The sequence below is a fragment of the Dendrobates tinctorius genome, unplaced genomic scaffold (assembly GCF_039654945.1).
Source record: "Dendrobates tinctorius isolate UK_male_01 unplaced genomic scaffold, ASM3965494v1 ptg000006l, whole genome shotgun sequence".
Lineage (NCBI taxonomy): Eukaryota > Metazoa > Chordata > Amphibia > Anura > Dendrobatidae > Dendrobates > Dendrobates tinctorius.
This window is the reverse complement of record NW_027361674.1, coordinates 12880855-12900523: the sequence shown is the minus strand read 5'-3', so window position 1 is coordinate 12900523 and position 19669 is coordinate 12880855. Positions and strand designations below refer to the sequence as shown.

Genomic DNA, 19669 nt, shown 5'->3' with positions numbered 1-19669 from the left:
GCTGACGCTCAGCATCCTTTCATAGATACTGACTGGTATTAATGAAAAATAAAATTATTAATTACATGAGTGCCCGACCTCACATTTCATATTGTGACGTTTATACATTTGGGATGCTGAGAAGTTATTTTACCACCAATAAATATGGCTCTCTTTGTGGGCTCCCAACTCTAGGTGCAGGCCTAGCTCTAGTTGCGGGTTTTTCTCTGTGCAGGTCTGGTTCTAGATGCGGGCCCAGTTCTAGATGCAGGTTTGGTTCAAGGTGCAAGTTTGGCTCAAGGTGCGGGTTTGTCTCTGTGCAGGTCTGGTTCTAGATGTAGGCCCAGCTCTAGGTGCGGGTTTGGTTCAAGGTGCCAGTTTGGCTCTAGGCACAGGTTTGGCTCTAGGTACAAGTTTGGCCCAAGGTGCGAGTTTGGCTCTAGGTGCAGGTTTGTCCCTGTGCAGGTCTGATTCTAGGTGCGAGGTTGGCTCTGTGTGGGCCCGCCTATAGGTGCAGGTTCGGCTCTAAATCTGGGTTGGCTCTAGGTGTGTGTTTGACTCTATGTGCGGGCCAAGCTATAGGTGCTGGTTTACATCTAGGTTTGGCCCTGGGTGCAGGTTCGGCTCTAGGTGCTGGTTTAGCTCTATGTGCGGGGCCCAGCTCTAGGTGCAGGTTCAACTCTAGGTGCGGGCCATTGGGCAACAAAATTAGTGTTAACCCATTGTCTGCTCCATCCCTCAACTTGACAAGCATAGAGCACAATTACCCTGATCACCATGAATCAGATCATCTGCTTCGCACAATGGTCCTACATGACTTCAATTTTTTTCCATAATTTTTCATTTGCGAACTATAATTATAAAGCATATAAATTGGAATAGGAAATTTGACCCAGTTGGAAAATTTAGATTCACCAACATCAATGTTGGCAAACAAGGTAAAATCTTCCTATTTTTGGCCTGGAACATCACTAAATATTTTTTGACTGTTTCAAGAAAATTGTGACAGTCCTGGCAAATTTGGCACTGTTCACACCTATGGAATACTAAAGCTGTCCACACCCTTTGGTTCGGCTGAGATTTAGCTCTTCCATCTCCTTCATACACATGAACACTTGACTCATCTGAGCATTCGTTTCTTTTCAGCAAGGAGAGATGTGAAAGCTGTTGACCGACATCTCTGGCACCGGCTTATCTCCTCTAGCGACAAAAGAATCCGGCATTGACTTTGCAATGGACCGATCCTGGTCTCCCCCAATATCGTCTGTCAGGGAAGAGTTGATAAACCTCGTACAGATGACCTGCTTCCATCAAATATGTATAGGGATCTTTACTGTTCCTGTTTGAAAAACATTTCATTTTACTGTTCAGCTTTCTTTACTTTTATCTGAGAAAAGTACTAAAAGAAACACCATGGCAAGCCATGATTTGCAAAAAAAGAAGGCCCTAAAGATATCATCCAATTTTCCCATGAAAAAAAAATTATATCGGTCTTATGGGTGACTTGTGCACCATAATAGTTTGTAAAAGGCTTATTACCAAGTTTTGTAAGCCTTAGTATCAAACAAATCAGAAATAAGAGTTGCTCCATGTAAGTGGCCCAATTCTAGCAGACTGAAGTGATTCTTGTCTATGAGAACCACCATTCATCTGAATGATCACCATGTACTACTATATCCGCATCTGTTGTCCAGCGGTGCAGAGGAGGAAACCGCCGCAATCAGCTGATCAGCCCATAGGCTGCATTTTGCATGTACTTTGTAGCCCTCCAACTACTTCTACTTGTCTTACCCTAAAACCTCCCATGACACAGTGACAACGTAATAGCACTCATTCTAAGAAATTATTCTCCATACAGTCACCAGGACAAAGCATGGTAGGAAATTATACAACCCAGAAATAGGACACGCCTATTAATACAAAATAGGTCACTGAACCTTCTCCAACTCTGTGGACTGTGGAGATGACTAGCAATTTTTTAAAATAATTTATGAAAGGGGGACTAGTGTCAGTACTAAATAAAATCTCCATACAATGAATGCTGCCATATAATGCACAAAAAATACTACCTTAATGCTAAAATGACAAATTATGTACCGTAATATCCTTATAATACTGCCAACCGCTGCCTTAGTAATAGTGGTAGTGATGCAGCAGTGATATGTTAGTTCCCGGTTTCATATGTTTGATGTTTGCAGTCTAAAATAAGTCCACTATGTCTGAACAAGACCACCGGTCTTCCTATAGGCAGTGTTGGACTGGGGTGCCAATGGCCCACCAGTCCAATTGACTCCATGGTCCTACTGTTCAGCTACCTGCAAATATCACACATATTCTGCCCCTATTTGAACATAGTGGATCAAGTGCATTGTGGGGAAGCCACTCCTGCAGAGTGGCCTACCGGGGGATTCACCTGTTCACCTGAACGTGTAAAATCATCCTTAGGCCGGAGTCACACTAGAGAGAAATATGGACAAGTGCTATGCGAGAAAAAAATTGCAACGCACTTTGACCAATGTTACTCTATGAGGCAGCTCCCATGATCCATTATTTTCTCACCCTTATTATACGTGCAGGTGAAATCGCAGCATACTGCAATTTGTATCGTAGTACGTCCGAGACTCGCCAATGCAAGTCTAGGGTGCGAGAAAAAAATCGGATTACACATGGGCAGGTATGGGATATTGCTGCTTTTTTATTTTGGATTTTTTACAGGGAACGATGGCTTCGATTTGATTGGGAGTTAAATAAAGATGGAAACAAATGTGTGTTTATTTCATTAAAAGTCTTTATTCTTAATGTGTGTGTGGTTTTTTAACCCTTTCAGACTAGTGGATTAATAATGGAGAGGTGTCTTATTGACACCTCTCCATTATTAACGAGGCTTAATGTCACCTTACAATAGCAGGGTGACTTCAACCCCTTATTACCCCATATGCCACCCTCTACAGGGCAATGGGAAGAGAAAGGGTAAGTGCCAGAATTGACGTATTTAACAGATGCGCCTTTTCTGGGGTGTATGGGGGCAGGTTATTTTAGCCAGGGGGGCCAATAACCATGGTCCCTCTCTAGGCTATTAATATCTGCCCTCAGTCACTGGCTTTCCCTCTCTGGCGTAGAAAATTGTGCGGGAGCCCGCGGAAGTTTTTTCCATGAATTAATCCTTTAATTGAACACCTACAGCTCCAAATTTTTACACACATACACTACTAACATTATTAGTGAGGGACATATATAAATCTAATGGATATGCAATGGTTTACTGTATGTAAACCATGTCTCATATCCTGTCGGGTTCTGTAATGATTTTACAGAAGCCGTCAATTGAATCATCGGCTATTCTGCTATCTATCTCTGTATGTATGTATATCATACTGTATATATGTTTTCATGAATATTTGAGACCATGGATCCATTATATGTCCATTTTGCAAGCTGGCGACAAAATCTTGCCGTACGGATGTCATACGGATGCTTAGATGCGAGAAAATCGCATCCTCGCATTGCACACGGATGACATACGAAGCACTGTTCAGGGAACATTTCTGCGATTCTCGTCCTTAGAAAACGTACCGTATTTTTATATGTTGTGTGTGACTCCAGCCCTATACCGAGAAGGGTTAAGGAGGCCTCAGGACATTTGCCGCTTCTGCTTACTCTTTGTCCTATTTATCTCGTTTGCTTTCGCTCCAGGAATAAGATGACGATGACATTCATGTGTTTTTCTATCACTTCTGGTTAAGAAAAAACATGTTTGTGTTGTGTTTTTTTTTTTCATGCAGATGCTGGAACAAAATCTGCAGGGACTCAGAGTACACAACCTGCAGGTATCTGAGCTGTCAGACAAGGTGCTGCGCCAAAATCCTGCGGCCACGGATGTCATTCAGTCAGAGAGACAGAACACTTCGCACAGAATAGCTCACTTGGAGAGAAGAGCGTCTTCAAAGGCGGCTGAGCTCAAGGTATTGAGGAAAAAGTGTATTTGTCATTTGTCATTCACGTAAAAGCACAAAACAGATCTCAGTGTGACAGATATTACATGAAAAGTCAGAGCCTCGAATGCCACCTGGGACATGGTGAAAAGAGTGGAAGTTTTTATTTGTAATATTTTGTGAACTATATTGAACATGAGTTTGATGGTTTACTGTTGGGATATCTAGTTTAGGTATATGTACTACAGCTTTTTATACCGTTTTATAATTATTGTGGTCCAAAAGGGTCCACAACTCTCATTGCACTAAGGCTGTAAAATTGGCGATATTAGTATGGCAATCGCAGCTGGGCGCCAAACTCTTACTATTGTATAAAGAAGTGGTGCGATGACTTCATTAGCACTATAATGTAGCTCATTCATCATTCAAAAGGTTATATTTTATAATATATTTTTAAATTCCTTTAGTCTGGCATCCAAAAGTCCATAAATTCACATTGAGTGGACCAGAAGATAATCAGGAATCTATGATAATTAGAAGCGGACTTGCAGTGTGGGTGTATCTTCTCCAGAGCGGTTCCCTTGTAAAAGAAGAAATGGTTTCTGGAGCACGACTGCAAAAACAATGGCACCAGAAACATTTTGGAGTCTGTTTCTTTAAGAAGCTCACTATACTTAATGGTTTCCACCTTCCGGAGAGACACAGAATCTTGGCTGTTTCAGTACACACAAAGTGGCTCCGTTGTGTAAAGGGACATTCTCATCTCGTATGTTTAGTAACAGGATAGGCCATAAATGTATAGTGGATGTAAACTCGTAATTTATCTCTAGAACGAGGCTGTCATGATCCCAGTGCAGGTTTTTGAGCTGCACGTTAGGGGTTAATGTCTGGAGCTCAGTGCAGGTTTTAACCTGCACACCTGGGGTTAATGATTGTGGCCTCTTTTTGGTTCTGGGAGAGCTTCTTAAACCCCTGGGAAGCTCCAATCCCTGCCAGTTATACTTTTGCCTTGGGCCTAGTGTGCTGACCTCTGTGTACCTGTGCCTGTTCGTTGTTATAGCTTGTTTATATGGTTCTGACCCGGTTCTGTTTCCCGTTGTGAGTTTGCCTGTTGATTCTGTACTGCGCAACCCTCTCTGTGTATGACTCATTGCCTGTGATTTGACTACTCTCTGCTCGCCCTCTTGTACCTTGCAGCTATCTCTGTGTATGACTCATTGGCTACGTCCTGACTATCCTCCCTGTCTATGCCCCTTGGTAACTTTGTCTCGCAGTTACCCTGCTAGGAGTTCTCTTGCAGCTCCTAGCTCTCTGGAGTTTAGGCCACGCCCCTAGCAGTCACGTGCTTCAGGTCCTGCTGTTCTGAAGTACGCATCTACTCGACTGCTGCCCGCTACACAGGTATCTTTGAGCACAGTTCGCTTTACTCAGGACACGCGCACTGGCTCAGTGAGCAAGTTCAGTGCGGTGTTCTTGACAGAGGCCCCGTCACCCGCTTCTCTTAGTGGAGATTGATCAGAATATCCATACAAGTGATTAGGAACACCAACACCTCTCCACTGATACCTGTACTTGTCCAGACCTTGTTCTTTAGATTGATGCAGGTCACGTTAGCGAGACCGACATCTGCTCTACAATTGTGGTTTGTGTTATAAATGTAAGAGATGGGAATACCACTTTTTAACTTTGCACAACTAATTAAATTTATAGACACTTATAATTTGTGAAACCTTCTATTCTAGGTCCCTGTTCACGTCACAGGGGCCTTCCACAGGACTATGTCATTTCACATACGCCTCAATCTATCATTTCACAGTCACTATCAAGACTTCTCTCTTGGATCTCAAGTCCCACTCTTTAGAATCCATTCCTCTTGCCATAACTCTTCACTCAAGGGTCCCAGTTCATCTCTCTGTAGTGCCTGCTCTTCACCCTATCTAGGCCCTCTCTTCTCTTTATCCTGACCTTAATCTCTAGGGTTCTATTTCTTGCCTCCAAGAACTTTACTAATGTTTTCATAGACCCTGCACTTCAAATGCTCCTCTACGCTTCAGTCAGATCCAACTTTTCTAGAGCCTCAAGAACCAACCCCATCTATTGATGGCTCCTTTCAGTCAAACACGCTACAAAAATGAACTTCGATGCATCCTGTACAGAACCTCACAGAACCTGACCAGACTCATCTATGTGCATCTTTGGATGGCTCCTCTAGGCTCCCTCCAGGCTGATATATCTTCACAGCCTCTGTAGATTTCCTGGATTGCTCTATTGATTTTAGGACTTCTTTTACCAGCACATTTTTCATGCAGTTTCCTCCAAAAAAATAAAACTGAAAAAAAAAACCTTAAAAGACTTTGAAAAGTCCTTTAGAAAGGGACCTATAGATCTGGAGCTCGCCATTAGACTGAATGTCTTGTCCTGTACTTTCATTCTCGCAGTGGAAAAGTTCCTTAATGTATTATATGCATTTCTAGTCTATACAGAATGAAGTTCAATCCTTTAAGAGTGACCTAGATAAACTCCAGTCACGTATAAAGACATCCGCTGACGAAGTCAGCCTCACATGTAATACTGAGAAGAAGATGGAGAGGGCAGAAGTCATCAAGGTAAATGTGTACGGACGAAAAGGACAAGTCACAAGTACAGAGATTGGATAGTTTTTACATATAGGGGTCTAAAGGGACTTTGACATAAGATTTCCATGTTTTTAGGGGGGGGTCCAACTTCAGTATAATGAATGAGCCATAGCATCCCCTCCAATTCTTTACACAGCCGGTTGTCCATATGGACAGACCCCTACCACTCAAACATTAATGTCTTTTACCAAGGACAGTCCATCCATGTCTCAGAGAACTCCGTTAATTAAGTGTTACATAGAGTTGAGCAAAATATTCTCAGAATCCTGGTCCATTTGCCACATCAGGAGTCTGTAGCCGCCCAACCAGAGCTCTGCAAACCTCCTCCTCCTTCCTGCACTGCCTCTTTTTATTTTTAGCCCCGGTGTAATATCTTTTACACCTTGCCGTGGGAGTACTAATCAGAAGAGGTTGCAGAGATTCCAGCAGAAACGAGGAGGTGTGCAGAGATCTGGTTGGGTGGCCACAGACTACCGACGTGGCCAATGGACAAAGGTCATGAGAACCTTTTTCACCAATTCTAGTGTTAATATTTTGTTTTCCCTGTGTAGAAGCATCTCTTGGAGCTCAGCGAATTAACTTCTGATGTTGAGCGCTTGAATGAGGAGATGGCCACCCTTCCCCTCGGTGACCGCACTCAGATGTCACTGCAGAATCTAAATCGGATGTGGGCTAAAACAATAGCGGCAGCCCTGGAAGACTGCAGGTCAGTGCTGAAATGTGATGGTTATGTACAAATATTTTACTATGTGGAGGTTGTCATTTTTGTGCTTTACAAAGTCTTTAGTTGCTTGGTGTCTATCATTGGCGAACGTCAAATGGTCTCACTTTGTGAATTGGTGAGAGCTGCAACACCATTCATGGCCACTACCCAATATGTAGAGCTTTGCTTTGCCGGGTGCGCCATGGCCTCGTCAATCAGGCGATCAGTGGGAATTTCATTAATAGGATAATAGGATACAGATTGTATAATGTGATACTTACATATTGCTATTAAATTAGTGTCACTAGATTACCACAACAAAGAGGAGCCAGTGGACTGCAGCATCTGATTGCTCCTACTACTGCACTGAAAAGAAGCACTTCACTTTCTTTTTAAATGGTTTTAATTTCTTTTGTTGGGAGCTCTGGGAGTCTGAGGTCTCAGCTGAGCTCTGTTAGCCACTCCTATCTCATATATAATCTGGGTCCTGACTGAAACTCATTGTCAGAGTAGCTTATGCTGCTTGGCTGGGAGGAGAGTTGTTTGGTGGTTATATGAGAATGAGTTTTGAGGAGTTATCTGTGACTGTTTTTATGGGTTTGTAAGGGTCATTCCCTTTCCTCCTCTTACTTTGGTTTTTCTCTGTCCTCCACTCCCCGATGCATTCCTCTGTTATATGTGAGTGAATATTTGTTTGCCTGGTATTTTCAGTTGCCCTTTTTTGTGTTGCCTTGTTCATCTGGTTGATGTACTGCCAGTGCACAGTTGCTCCCCTCTTTCCTGGGTGGGGAAGGGAACAGACGGAGGGCGGATACAGGAGATAAGGCAAGTGTGTCGGCCCCGGCATCTTCACCTTCAGAAGTAACCCGGGGAATAAGGTGAGCTAAGTCGCCCCCTAGTGTTAGGGACAGGGTAGAAGCCCCTGGTCCCAGGTCACCGGCCAACTGAGTCATGACAGTGAGACTATAACTTCACTCTACTTCCCAACTCTATCATCAAAACTGTGGATCCTGATAAAGTCTCGTGTCAAAATGCTTAAATGTAGTCTACAATCGATGTTCATCTCCTTTCTGTGTAATGTTTGATGGACAGATAACATAACTTTTCCAAAAGCTTGTGCTATCTGAGTCACATTAATGGCCCAAGCACTTCAGCATCCTCTCTTTCCATTTTTTCCATTACCTTTCTCCACAGTACTCAGGAATGAACCTTTACGAGTTTTTAGTGCTTAAAATAGGGACTCGTCTGCTATTCCAGCACTTTCTGAAAACAGAAAAATCTTTTTGATTCTGACAAGGAAATTGAGTGTATTGATATAGTTAAAGTGCTAGTGGTTAAAAAAAATATATACATATTTTCTGCAGGACAGTAAATCCCCGCCTTCGGACAAGTATGGAATTGCTTGATGCATGTCCTCTGAGTTCCATCAGCAGAAGACAGGCCATATTTAAAGCAGTAGTACTTTGATACAATTAATACATGTATTGGATGAAATAACCCAAAGGGGTGCAGCTTTTTTATGACCCAGTAGCCCGCAAGGTTGAAATTGAAATGGTAGCCCTCTTGCTGCTCCTCAGAGTTTTAGTGAAAGCTCTGCGGGGAAATTCATCAGCACATCATTATGCAAGCCATGCACATTAGATAGCTGTCAACTGAACGTTCATTCCATCTCCCATATGCACGAGTGCTCGGCTCGCTGAGCATTCATGTGTTTTTATTGTTGAGAGAGGAAACAGTCGCTGCCAGATACATGTGGCAGCTGCTTATCTCCCCTGAAAACAATTGGATTGGACGTTGAAATACCAACTTCCCGATCCTTCTCTAACCCATTATCTATTTTCAGGGGAAAGTCTGGAGGCACCCATACACATCAGATGGCTGGGCCAGTCAGCTTTGACTTTCATCTAATGTGTTTGGGGTCCTTTTAGGGTCTAGCTGTGACACCCATACTCGACTGTTTGCAAACTACGATGCCAAATCTTTAATACTTTCATTAAAGGTCTTGTGCTGATGCATTTATGGTTAAACCAGCTCCGCTATAGTTTTTGGATTTTTCTAGTATTGCAGCTAAATACCATTCACATGAATCCCTCTGTTCATAGACTGCCCGTTTACAAAAAAAAATACAATTACAGCCCGTTTTATTATGGAATAAACATATATATGGGCCGATGAATTTCCAATAAATGACCCATTGATAATGTCTTTTAAACAGACAACATCGGATGGTTGAGCTGGAGAAAAATAACTTCATCCAGAATTATGAGACCTGGATTCTGTGTCTGGAGAAGATGGAGGACAATCTGACAGTGGGAATTGCAGGAAAGTTCGAAGCCCTGAGAAAGCAGCAGGAAATCTATGAGGTATGTGACATCAGAAAACGAATAGCAGCTTACTAGTAGAGAAATCTAAAGAAACCACTAAAGGGTAGTGAAATTTATTTTTTGGGAGGGGTTCATTCCCGTTCGTGTATGTGGAAAATAGATTATGGGTCCTAACTGAAGATTAATGTAAGATAAATTCAGTGATTAGTGCAGTCTACATCCTCTAATATAATATACTATAAACTGTATTAAATCAGTGGTCCGGCTGTATAGACCAGAGTACAACGACAAAAATGATACCGGTCTTGTAGGCATACGATGTTCAAAGGCTGAGAAATTGAGTTTTAAAGCCACATGCATATTAGCTTGGGGGCGTGGTGAAGCACTTGTGCACAGACACGCCCTCAGTTCACTTGCAGGCTAATTTGCATGTAGCTTTAAAGCTTGATTTCTCAGCGTTGTCTCAACAGATTACTACAAGAAATGTATCATTTGTATAGTTATATTTGGAGCTATGCAGGTATAACACTAGTTTTATTAGTAAAAACATCTTGACTTGTCTCCTTTAAGACCTGTAAATTGTGATGTGCAGCCTGCATCGACTTGTTTTTCCAACACATTCCATAGATGATAAATCAGATTAAAGTCTAGAGAATTTGGAGGCCAAGTCAACACTTTGAACTGTTTGTCAAACGATTCCTCATAGCCATGGTCATGAGATGAGTCGGGATTTACTTTTACTGTTATGGCTGGTCACTGTCTACTATAATGGATATTTGTAATGTAAATAAATGCCTTTTTTTCCCAGAGGCTTCAAGCTGAAATCACCATAAATGAGCACATTTTACCTACCTTTGTGAACAAAGCTTTGAGTGTTTTGGAATTGGAGGATGAGCAAAACAGGTACCTAGTATTTCCCTATATTATCCCTTTACCATGGCATGTTCTAGATAGAGACCCTTCTCCAAAATATTCTATTATTAGCTCATGTTCTCCTCCCATAGCGTACATATTTTATCTAATTGTGTGATTGTGTTTCCATCAATATGCAGTCAATCGGATAGTATTACATAGGATGAAATCCATGGCAAATTGTTGACGAAATGTGCATGTAGAGCATGAACCCTCATTGTTGGCACCTGTTCCTTTGCTTCACTCAGTAGCCTCCTCTTATATTGATGACTTTTGCCGTTTTCAAATTTGCATATCTAAACCAAAAAAAGTTTGCTTTTCCTCAGAAATGAGTTTATTCTAAAGCTTACGTCCCTAAAAGAGAAGTGGCAGAGCGTGATCAGGCTGGTGCTGCAGAAGAAGAAGGAAATAAGTGCTCTCCTGAAGCAATGGGGACAGTTCCGAGTCTCCAAGCAAAGCCTGGAACAGCTTTTACGTGACGTACAAGAAGATGTATCTAGTGTCCGACGCCAGAAATGTCACAGTTTAATCAACACACAAAAACTGATGTATAACTTTAAGGTAGGAAATTAACTATTCCTAAAAGCAGTGAACAAAATGGGGTCCCTACTAGCGGTGGTTAAACAGAGTCGGTCAGTTGAGTTGAGCGAATTTGTTCGGATTCGGTCGCCGAATCTGGATTTGCCATATTCCTGCCATATTGGTTCCCTAGTCGTGCCAAATGTATGTTTGACGATTGGTTCCAAACATATTCAGTAATGTCTACTCCCGTTGACTACAATGATGTTCGGCTGTGTTCGACCAATATTGCAGAAACAATTTTCGCTGCCATTCGTATTCGGAAGCGAATCCGAACAAATTCGCTCAACTCTATCGGTCAGCACAAGCTGACTGTTCAAACCAAGCACAGTTCAGTAGACCTTCCTACTTGCTTGTTTTTCATTTATCTCTGCCTCCTTATTCCTTGATTGACAGCTCTACCTTTACACAAGTAAATTGAAAACAAGTAGATGGAAAGGTGCACTGAACTGTTTGGCCACACTATAGCCCCCGTCTCACGTAGAGAGATCGTTAGCGAGATCGCTGAAACGTCACAGATTTTGTGACATAACAGCGACCTCACCAGCGATCTCGCTACGTGTGACAAATAGCGGCGACCGGCCCCCCACTGCAATCTCGCTGATCGTGCTCGAATGTCCTGGGCCATTTTTTGATCGCTGGTGTCCCACTGGCCAGCATGCATCGCTGTGTTTGACGCCGACGAGCGACCTCGTTGGCGATGCAGAATTCAGGGACGCAGGCGTGAGTCATCAGAATAGCTGCTGTGTGACACGGTCCCAACGACCGCTGAGGTCGTTATACGGATCGCCGTATCGTTGCTGCGTCGTTGAATAGATCTGCCTGTTTGACAGCTTACTAGCAACCACTTAGCGACGTACCAGTGATCCTTACCGGGTCGTATCGTTGTCGGGATCGCTGGAGCGTTGCGTAGTGTAACGGTACCCTAAGAGTGCACTAATCACCTGTGCTTGGTTTGAACAGTCATTTATGCTAAAAAAAACTTCCTTTAACAACACCAGTCCTAGCCACTTTGCACTGAAAGACTTGATACTCCTTACCAGTTCCTAAGATTTTTGAGACTTTGGTTGAACTTGCTATTGACTCTCCAATCTACCCCCCCTTTCCATCTCCACACCTTTATATACATTAGATTTCACAGAACCCATCTTACACAATAAGTGATGTCACAGCTCACCTCCTTCTCCTGTGCAATGACTGATAGCACCTCTATATACATTAGATATCACAGGATACACAGAAGGTGATGTCACAGCTCACCTCCTCCTGTACAATGACTGATATGATAACACCTCTATATACAGTAGAGAACACCCCGGATCCAATAATCATATTGGTGAATTCACAGCTCACCTCCTCCCCCTCTCTTCATAATGAGTGAGAGTCAATGTATTGCTGTTTATGGTCTATGTAGCCTCTAAAAACTACATTTTTATAGATAGTTGCCCCATAATCTACAATCTATCAGAAAATAAAAATCGATTAGAGTAAAAGAATATCACCTTCTGGCTTAAATTAACATACAACCTGTTCCTGAGCAGGACACGGAGAGGCGTCTGGGGAGATTACAGCCAGGCTACATCACCACTGTCCACCATTGTAAGGACGTATTGTCAGTCGCTGATCCGGAATCTAAGTTGCACCTTCAACGAGATCTGACGCATCTTCAGGAACTGTGGCGGAGCGCTGCGCAGCAGCTGCAGGAGGCTCTTACACACTTCAGTGGCATCTCTCAGGTTAGCGGCTGCAACAACATATTAAAGGGAATGTCCAGGATTAGATAAACATGGCTGCCTCAAAAACAGCCCCACACCCGTCTTTGGGTTGTGTCTTTTATTGCAGCACAGCTGAGTGGCAATACCACTCACGACCTGTGGACAAGTGTGGAGCTGTTTTTTGGAAGAAAGCAGCCATATTTTTCTAGTCCTATGATACATGTATAATGAAATCAAATATCAAACCTGGCTGCTATTCTATATTATTTTTTGTAGAAAAGACACATTTTTGAAAAGATGATCGAGCACAAAAGGAAAACCCTTCGTGACTTGAAAGGGAGAGTAGAAGATCCTTTGCCAACACTTCACGAAGAGCTGCAAATAACCAAGGGTCCTCTGAAGGTAAGGAAGGACAATCAGAGCAAGGGAGAGGGGAATAAGCCGATGCCTGATAGCTCTGGTGCTGATTTATCTCCCCTGGGAAAAAATGATCAGGCATCAAAATTCAACATGCCCAATCCTTCCTTCACATTAGATGGTCAGCTAGTGCCTTTTTCCTTAGCAAAATGGCATCAGGTGCCCTGATCCCTCTGTACCCCCTATAGCTTTGCCCTGGATGGCAGTTGCCAACTAGGCCGCATGGGTTAATTTGAGCGTTTTCCAGACTCACATGGCGTACCTGACAATAATATTGCACACCCCACTTTTCAGTTTTTGAATTTCCACAAAAATTTAAAATAACCAATAAATTTCGTGCAACTTCACAATTGTGTCCCACTTGTTGATTCTTCACCAAAAATTTACATTTGGTATCTTTATGTTTAAAGCATGATATGTGGGAAAAGGCTGAAAAGTTCCAGGGGGCCGAATACTTTCGCAAGGCACTGTGTGTATATATATATATATATATATATATTTCGTAGAGAGATAGATAGAAAAATAGCCGGTAATTCATTTGTTGGCGTCTGTAAAATCCCTGCAGGAGCTGACAGTATAGGAGAGATGGATTACATACAAACAGATATATACATGTCAGTGACAAATACAACTAGTACAGTGTGTGTGAAAATTCTGGACATGTATTTAGTGAATAAAAGATTCTTTTATGGAAAAAAATGGCGTGGAGTCCTCCTATAATTAATAGCCAGCAATGGCTATGCAGACAGCTGAGGGCTGATGTTAATAGCCTAGAAAATGGCCATGGATCCTGACCCCCCGACTAAGGCTATGTGCACACGTACCGGAACTCTCGCGGAAATTACCGCGAGAATTCCGGAATTCCATTCCGTGTAAAAATCGCATTTTAAATTCCCGCGATTTTCCCGCGGAAAAACTAGCATTTGCAAGCGTAATTAGCTTGCAGAATGCTAGCGTTTTCCAAGCGATCTGTAGCATCGCTTGGAGAACTGATTGACAGGTTGGTCACACTCGTCAAACATAGTGTTTGACAAGTGTGACCAACTTTTTACTACTGAGGCTGCCTATGCAGCATCAATAGTAAAAGACAGAATATAAAAAAAAAAAAAAAAATGGTGTTATTCTCACCTTCCGACGTCCCGCGCAGCCGTTCCCAGTAATCCTTTGCGAAAATGCCCGCAATGGCGTCCGTTCTCGCGGGATCGCGACGTCTTGCGGTCATTCGCGATGACGTTGCGCGAATGACCGCGAGACTTCGCGATCCCGCGAGAACGGACGCCATCTCGGGCATTTTCGCAAAGGATTACTGGGAATGAGAGCGTGGAGAGAGGCGGGAAGGCTGCGCGGGACGTCGGAAGGTGAGAATAACAATATTTTTTATTTTAAATTCTATTTTTTACAGGGATATGGTACCCAAAGCCCGGAGGACAGTCTCCTCTCCTCCGGACCGTGGGTACCATCCGCAATTGTTCTGCTTACTTTCCGCATGTTGTGCACAGCCACATGCGGGAAATAAGCGGAACAATACATTCCTATCGGTGCGGGATCGCCGCGATTCCACAAAATTAATGAGCATGCTGCGTTTTTTACCGCGAAGCGATTCCGCCGCGGTAAAAACCGCAGCATTAGCACAGCATTGTAGAATCCCATAGGAATGCATGGGATGCTTATTTGCGTTTACAGAAACGCAAAAAAAACGCCACGTGTGAACTCAGCCTAAAAACATCATCTCTCATCCGCCCCAGAAAAGGCGCATCTCTAAGATGCGCCAATTCTGGCACATAGCCTTGCTCTTCACACTGCCCTGTAGCGGAGACAATGGGGTAATAGTTGACATCAAGCCCCAAGATTAGTAATGGAGAGGCGTGAATAAGACGCCCCTATTACTAACCCCATGGTCAAATTGCAAAGAAAACACAGACACCCAGTAAAAAATCCTTTATTTGAAATAAAGACACAGACTGCTTTATTATCCTTAATTAAACCATACTTACAAACACACCTAATCCATGTGAACACCTTGTTCTCCTGTAATAAATATAAAATAAAAAAGCAACAATATACCATACATGTCCGTCATTGTGTCCCACGCCGTAATCCATATCTGGGGGATATACATTTTTGAACCTGGAAGGTGCTAAGATGCAACCGTCCCGACTGAAAAACCACTGGTGAATGAGGCGATGTTGCCAGTGCAGCGTCAGTGACTAGTGCTGATAAGGTCACGGCAGTTGATGCTCACTGTCTTCATAGCATATCACCATGAGAATTTACTAACCTCTGGGCTTGATGTCACCTGAAAAGGTGCGCAGCTCCAAGGAACGCAAGTGTGAAACCAGCCTTATTCACACACCGTACTGAAATTTTTTTAAAATTAACCGCAAAAAATAAAAATAACGTTAAAAATGTCTTAATGCAAATTTTTTGTTTGTTTGTTTTTAATCACCGAAAAGCATAATTTTACATATTAAGAAATGAATTCTATCCTTCCAATCTCAACAATCACTAAACATTGAGAAGGTCTCCTGGCCAGGAAGTGTTCTCCCTGCAGCCTTTTCCTTGTATAGTTCCCAAGGCTTCTTGGACTTAACACCTTGAGCACCAGAGGAGAGCGGCTCAGCAGCCTGTTGCAGTTGGCCTTGCATTGTCCCACAGTGATTGTGCATGGACAAACACCCAGCCCCCCTTCCCATCCTCCCCTCCCCCCCACTGCCCTGACCAATCACAAGATTAAACAGGTTTGCAAAAAAAGCCAGAGCTGAAGCTGTGTGTCTTGTCCCTTGTGTTTCAATGCAGGAGCTAGAGGAAGCCCTGGATGAGTGGGGAGATAGTTTAAAAGATCTGGATGACATGAAATCGGAGTTATCCCAATATATCATAGCCGAGGATGGAATTGTTCTCGATAACCAAGTGGAGGCGCTACACCGGCAGTGGGAAGAACTCTGCCTGCGGGTGAGTGTGTAGGACTTGGAAGTTTCCATAGAACATAGCCTGTGACTACACAATCTGCTCCTGCAGTCTCACTTGTTACATTGTTGCGGAATGTCACTGCCTAGGTGCAGCAGAGCTGAGCGAACGGTGGTGTCTAACCTAAAAATAACGCCGTCCGTTTCCTCAGTCCTATGTAAAACCATAAATAACGCAGACGGTTACACCTCTGCTACATCAGTCTTTGCGTTCTAATTTTTGCGCTTATTTTTGGCCTTGCCAACATTTTTTTTGTTTCTTTTAGCAATTTGGATACAAGTTATTTTGGAATAAATGAAAGGATACAATGTAATTTATTTGGACTGTTCCTATGAAGCTTTCACTCCACGTCCAGGCTTGGATTGGACGTATTTTTAGTCTGTGCCGGTGTCGGACCTTCTGGACCCCTCCGTGATTCATTCTAAGCAAATTTAGATGAACAGAGACTTTAGTAAACTACGGCGGTGGGAAGCCAAGCACCGGGGCGTGATGATTTCTGTGCGGATTCTTGTGTTTAGATTGCAGCTTCCTATTCTTGTTATAGGGCATAAAAGGGAAGGCTGTATGTTCCTGGTGGTGTTCCAACATCGATTTTGGTTTACACTTTTTTTGTTTTGAAATCCTTGGCAAAAAGCTGCAGCAATTCGGCACCGTATTCCCACGTAGCACAAATGCAAAATCAAAGTGGAAGTGATTTTATGGAAACTCATGCCCAGTGTGCACTTTTTAAGATGCTGCAGATATGTCCATTTTTTTTCTACATTTTTAAGCTCATTACAGCACTTAAAAAATGCTGGACACCAAAAAAAACCAATATTTGGTACGAACACTTGCCGAAAACATGATGGGAAAAGTGCAGCATTTCCGCACGTGGAAACGAGGCCTGAGGCGGTGTTCGCAGGGTGTATATCTGCACCTGCAAAACCTGTTCCAAGTGGTGGCGTGAAATTTCTGCTGCAGATTTGCCCCAAATGGCGCAGTCAGAAGCGCACAGAGATCGGTAAGCAGTGAGCGGACTGGCCGGCAGCTCTCCCCACCCGGGCTGCAGCATAGCCATATATGAAGCTGTCACGCTCAGGTTGCGGCCAGTCCGTTGGATTTTTACGGCCATCTGACTGCGCCACTTGGAAATCCACAGAATAGACGGACGGGTCACAGATGGGAATTCACAGCGCCACTCTGGATTTTCTCCATTGTGCACGGATGAGTCTTTGTAAAATGTCTTCCACTAGGCTGGTGCTGTAATACGACACATATGGGCATGTGATGGATTAGGAAAAAGGTATTATGCTCCTGCAACGTGTGCAAAATGTAAGCCCCATATACCTGTAGGTTTTGGGTGCAGATTCTGTATCATTCACCACATCTGATTATTGCAGCCTTATGAGTCGTGGGTCATTACGTGATACTTTAGCAAGAACATCTGATGATATCTGACGGTGTCACATCGCAACCTACAGCAACACAATGTTTGCTTTTCGGTCACAAAGTTGCGTGCGGCTCACTTCCCATAGACTTCAGTGCAGAAATGTTTTTGGTTGCACAACTTGCCGGACATTAGTGTGGCTGCTGCATGCAGCCGTAGATTTGGGAATTCTAGTGCGTGTGCCGTGCAGTAATCTACAGGATGTGTTAACTTAGAAAATCTGGATAAACGGATTAGCCGACTGCGTGTGCTGAAACGTGCTGTCGCTGTGCTCATTATGGAGTGGGTAGGTGGCACAGCCCACAGTAATGGAGTCGGAGATGAAACCCGTGCGGCCAAAGAGGAAAATCAATGTCTGTCCTTCGTTTATTGGCAAGTATCCGGAATGCACAGTCTGACAATGTCTTGTGTGATGTCACCAAGGAGGGCGGCCGTGGTGTTTATCGGCAATCCCCACTGAAACCATCACTTTGTGAACTGTGATCACGAGATAATGGAGCTTGTGTTGCAGAGAAGTCTGATAGAAATGCCTAAATAAAGGTCTGCTCCAGAACTCTGATTGCAATTTCTGCCAAGTCTCATCAGCGTTCTACTACCTGGCGATTTGTCCTATTGCTTCGCCTTTTCTAGTGAGAATTTATGCCTTATTGTGCCAAGTTATCGATGTGTACCCAAAAAGTTGATCTGCCATTTGGGATTGAAAAGCGGTACATGCCTAATGGAAACCTAGGTCACAGCAGAAATTATTTATTTTGTCCAAATATCTTTTTTTTTTTTCTTAACATTGCGTCATTGTCATCTCTGGTAGCAACCTTCACAGAGCAGCCATGGATGGTATCCTAAGTTACTAGTTGTCAACTGCTTGATATGTTTCCATTGGAGATAAGCAGTGCCTGCATCTGGCTCTTCTCTGTGTTTAGTAATGGTTAGTCCATGACTGATAGCTTGGCCAACTGGTATACCATGTCAATGGCTTTTGTATATAGGCCAAGGATACAAGAAGCCTGACTTGTTGGTGGTATTCTACGCAACTGGTAAGACTTGTGTCTATGCAGAGCTTTCTCATAACCAATGGCTTTATAAGTCTCCTCACACTTACATACCAGGCTTGGCTTGTCACTTTCCACATGGAGAACAGCTCACTAGCGATCATTTAACGATGCACCAGCGATCCTGACCAGGTCGGATCGCTGGTCGGATCACTGGTGCATCGCTAAATGTAAAGGGGCTTATTCCTGAGACCCCAGCCTAGAGCCTCTCACCTAGTGAAATCGGACCTCCTACTTTGCACTGATGAGGAGCAAAGCACCAAAACACCTTGTCTGCATTTTGAGATTCTGTTTTGGCTTTTATCCTAAGTCCTATTGCATGGCTCGTTAAGGAAACAATATTGACTTTATCACTGTTTCCAATAGGTGGCGCTAGAGTTTTAATCTTCTTCCTCTATGAAGAGACAATTTGCATATTTAATTTCCCAGAGGAGCATACATGGCTTATACGTCTCCTCACTCTGACACGCCAGGTTTGGCGTGTCACTTTCCACAAGGAGAAACGTTACCCCTTAGACCTCATGACCAATGGTAACTCCATCCCAATGATGGTGATCGTCTTGCATCACCCATTAGTGGCAGATTTGGAAATGTAATGAGTAACACGCCTGCACAGTGAGAGATGTCGGCGAAGCCAAGAAGGGGACTCTATCCATCCAATTAACTGATAAATGTCACAGACAGGCTAAATGGATTGATTAAGCTATTATCCCATGTCAAGGTTGCGTGTATCCTGCTGCTGACATGACAGATTTTTATTTTTTTTTTTGCTTTGTCCTTGTTCCCATGTTGTGATCACACTAAGGATGATGACTTTCCCTCCATTATAGGTGTCTATGAGGAAGCAGGAGATTGAGGACCGACTCAATGCCTGGAACGTGTTCAACGAGAAGAACAAGGAGCTGTGCGACTGGCTGACGCAGATGGAGAGCAAAGTGTTACAGACGGGTGATGTGAACATTGAGGAAATGATCGAGAAGCTGCAGAAGGTACATGGAGGTGGAGCAGAAGTGTAATGTGGGGTATCTAA

The 19669-nt window shown here is 43.3% G+C and overlaps 1 protein-coding gene across 5 annotated transcripts in view; it reads left to right on the top strand.

Moving 5' to 3' along the window:
* Positions 1–19669, top strand: part of SYNE2 (spectrin repeat containing nuclear envelope protein 2) — a 553640-nt gene that overhangs the window by 477580 nt on the left and 56391 nt on the right. For 4 of the 5 annotated variants that reach the window (XM_073570828.1, XM_073570812.1, XM_073570838.1 and 1 more), the window contains 10 exons: positions 3762–3941; positions 6386–6517; positions 7099–7253; positions 9466–9613; positions 10383–10477; positions 10798–11047; positions 12607–12801; positions 13057–13182; positions 15994–16149; positions 19470–19628. In XM_073570828.1, coding sequence (XP_073426929.1) covers positions 3762–3941; positions 6386–6517; positions 7099–7253; positions 9466–9613; positions 10383–10477; positions 10798–11047; positions 12607–12801; positions 13057–13182; positions 15994–16149; positions 19470–19628 — 1596 coding nt within the window. The remainder of the gene's footprint in view (positions 1–3761; positions 3942–6385; positions 6518–7098; positions 7254–9465; positions 9614–10382; positions 10478–10797; positions 11048–12606; positions 12802–13056; positions 13183–15993; positions 16150–19469; positions 19629–19669) is intronic. The other variant, XM_073570820.1, reaches the window with a different exon arrangement.